Genomic DNA, 2,698 nt, shown 5'->3' with positions numbered 1-2,698 from the left:
ATTTGTGCAATGTGTTTGTAATTTGTTGCGTTTTCATCGTTTTTATAAAAATTTCACAATTTTTTGGCTAAGGCACCAATGCCAATTGATATGGATAAGTAAAAACATGGTTATGACTATGGCGTTATGGCTATGTCAACTTTGCCAGGCCCTTAACTGCTTGCTCCACTACTAGCAGAATAATTTTCTTAATTCTACTGCACCGACCACCAATCTATGTTAGGCACGTATAATTTTAATTACCAAAAATATTTGATATATTAAGCAAACAGTATCATTGCTATCATTGCGGATACGTGGTACACTATGAGCGGTTTTAAAGAAAAACATATGCAGCTATCAACATAAAAAACCATACCAATCAAACAAGCAATGTGGGTACGAATACTAAAAAACAAACAGGCATGTAAGTAACACGAAGAAAAACACCGTATAAAAATTAAAAATTAAAAAATTTCTAGACAAACGACTTGCTGCTTCTGTGGTGCAAATATCTGGATAGAGTACTAGAGCAAGTTTAGTTAACCATTTGAAACTGTGACATAAGTACTTAAAACTACTTAAAAAGGAAGCTTCAATATGGCAGGCAGCTCAAATTTTATCACCTTTTTCATACTAAGCATCAGTGTATGTGTTAAACAATATTTGTGTGTTGAATATTCTGTGGGACGCTGTCAGGTAATAATCGATGAAATTAGAACGCTTCTTAATTAAATATGTTGCATTGATACTTTGGTAAAAGTCTAGAACAGGCGTCGACTGCTAATATCCAGAGAGGTGTTAAAAGACGAATATTAATCTCGACAACAATAATCCGAAGGCGGAAGTCCGGAGATATTTGCAGTTGAAGTTGGCAATTTTCATGTGGTTGTTGTAATGTGCACTGAAAAAAATTTTGTGTACAAAGGGATTTTGGACGCATTTAATTTTGATCCCACCCCATTGGTGGACCGGCTAGGGTAATTTTTTATAAGTACGGCCAAAGGCCACTAACGCAGAAAGGTGTTCTGCGCAAAAATACTATGGATCCCACCACCTGGCTCGTTTTTCGGGTTTTGGTTAATATCTTTTCGACGGCTTAAAATTTTTATTTTCCGTATTAGCAGTCGACCCCTTTTCTAGACTATTACCGTTTAAATTAAAACACTGACTAACTAAAATATTTACTTAAAGACACCGCATCATGTTTACGAGCTATCTGACAAAGAATTGTTAACGTATGGACAACTTAAAGACGAGGCACATTTACGTAATGCAGTGGAAAATATACTTATACCACGTGCGGTTGGCACAGTCGGGAATAAGCGAGTACGCGACTACATCAGTGACAGTTTACGTAAGTTGCATTGGTCTGTTGAGTATTATGAAGGTCAAGAGGAAGTGCGTAATTTGGGCATATTACATTTTCATAATATAATTGCAAAACTTAATCCAAAAGCGGACCGGTTTCTAGTGCTAACCTGCCACTATGATAGCAAAAATAAAGAAGATTATGTAGGCGCTATAGAAGGAGTACCGTGCGCTATGCTACTTAATATGGCGCATGTTTTACGAAAAGCGCTTAACCCATTTCGTAAAGAAAAAAAACTCAGTTTAATGTTTATTTTCTTTGATGGCAGCGAGTATATACAGAATAGGTATGGGCCCGAGGACGCTTTTGGGTCTCGTCATTTAGCTACCGCTTTGATAGGGGATGGTACTTTAAATGCATGGGATATATTAGTAATATTGGATTTGATTGGTTCAGCCGGTACGAGATTTAGTAGTTTCTTTGGAAATACTCAAGCATGGTTTTCACGATTTATGGCGTTAGAAACGCGTTTGAGAAATGCCATGAAGTTTGGTTGCAAAAATCCAAGGCCCTACTTTCAACCTTATGGAATAGGTACTCATTATTTATTGCGTGATAGTAAAGAATTCCTAGACTGGCATGTACCAGTATTGCATCTAACACCACAGTTAAGCCCAAGAGTATGGCAAACTGAAGCTGATGTCAAGTCAAATATTGATTTCGATACTACGGAAGATATATCGCGTATAATACGTTTATTTATAATGGAATACCTGCACAGCGCTAAAATTAACTGAATATATAATACACAGAACTAACGAATACAATTTTTAAAAATAACATTTCCATACGAATTTACACTAATAACAGCTTGATAAGCCTATTTCAATTTTTATAAATGAAGAGATGACAATATGTAGCCATAAACAAATAATAAATATTCTTACTGAACACAAAAGTTGTGATGAATGTCATTCAGTTGTTAATTCTAATGGACTAGTTAGTTATAACATGATCGACAGGCAAAGAGTCTCCAAAATAAATCTCCCTGGGGACATGTATTTAAATGTAATTGTTGTAGCAGCAACCCTGGTATTGAGGTAGTGTGCTTTTATTGACCTAGAATATTTAACGTGGTCATATTGAAGCTTCCTCAGATGATCGGGCTGGTACCTAAAGAGTGCTTGATACCGGAACGTAACTGATCCATATCCGACAAAGGACCCTTTGTGTAACCCTTACCTACCCGTGGTGAATCCTGTTCCATTAGCTGGCGACCAAGTTCCTAATGGATATAAGCCACTCCTTCCATGTCCCTGAAATCAAGCTTTATCATTCTGAACCATCTCGTCGAAGCAGCACGTTTTCTGGGCCTTATTAGTTACATTAATGCCGAAGAATAACTAA

At 36.6% G+C, this 2,698-nt stretch overlaps 1 protein-coding gene across 1 annotated transcript; it reads left to right on the top strand.

Moving 5' to 3' along the window:
* Window positions 1-221: 221 nt before the first annotated feature.
* Window positions 222-2,260, top strand: LOC137251974 (glutaminyl-peptide cyclotransferase-like). Its single transcript, XM_067787064.1, has 3 exons — window positions 222-406; window positions 462-678; window positions 1,174-2,260. The coding sequence occupies exons 2-3, from the start codon at window positions 580-582 to the stop codon at window positions 2,086-2,088; spliced, it is 1,014 nt and encodes a 337-aa protein (XP_067643165.1). The 5' UTR covers window positions 222-406; window positions 462-579; the 3' UTR covers window positions 2,089-2,260.
* The last annotated feature ends 438 nt before the right edge of the window (window positions 2,261-2,698 follow it).

This window comes from Eurosta solidaginis, chromosome 5, assembly GCF_040869045.1.
Source record: "Eurosta solidaginis isolate ZX-2024a chromosome 5, ASM4086904v1, whole genome shotgun sequence".
Lineage (NCBI taxonomy): Eukaryota > Metazoa > Arthropoda > Insecta > Diptera > Tephritidae > Eurosta > Eurosta solidaginis.
This window is presented reverse-complemented; position numbering and strand designations above follow the sequence as displayed.

Excerpts from the sequence above, each read along its gene's own strand:
- LOC137251974 (XM_067787064.1), top strand. The coding sequence starts at position 580 with ATGGCAGGCAGCTCAAATTTTATCACCTTTTTCATACTAAGCATCAGT. Across the intron at positions 679-1,173 it reads ATTCTGTGGGACGCTGTCAG|ACACCGCATCATGTTTACGA; the intron begins GTAATAATCGAT and ends ATTTACTTAAAG.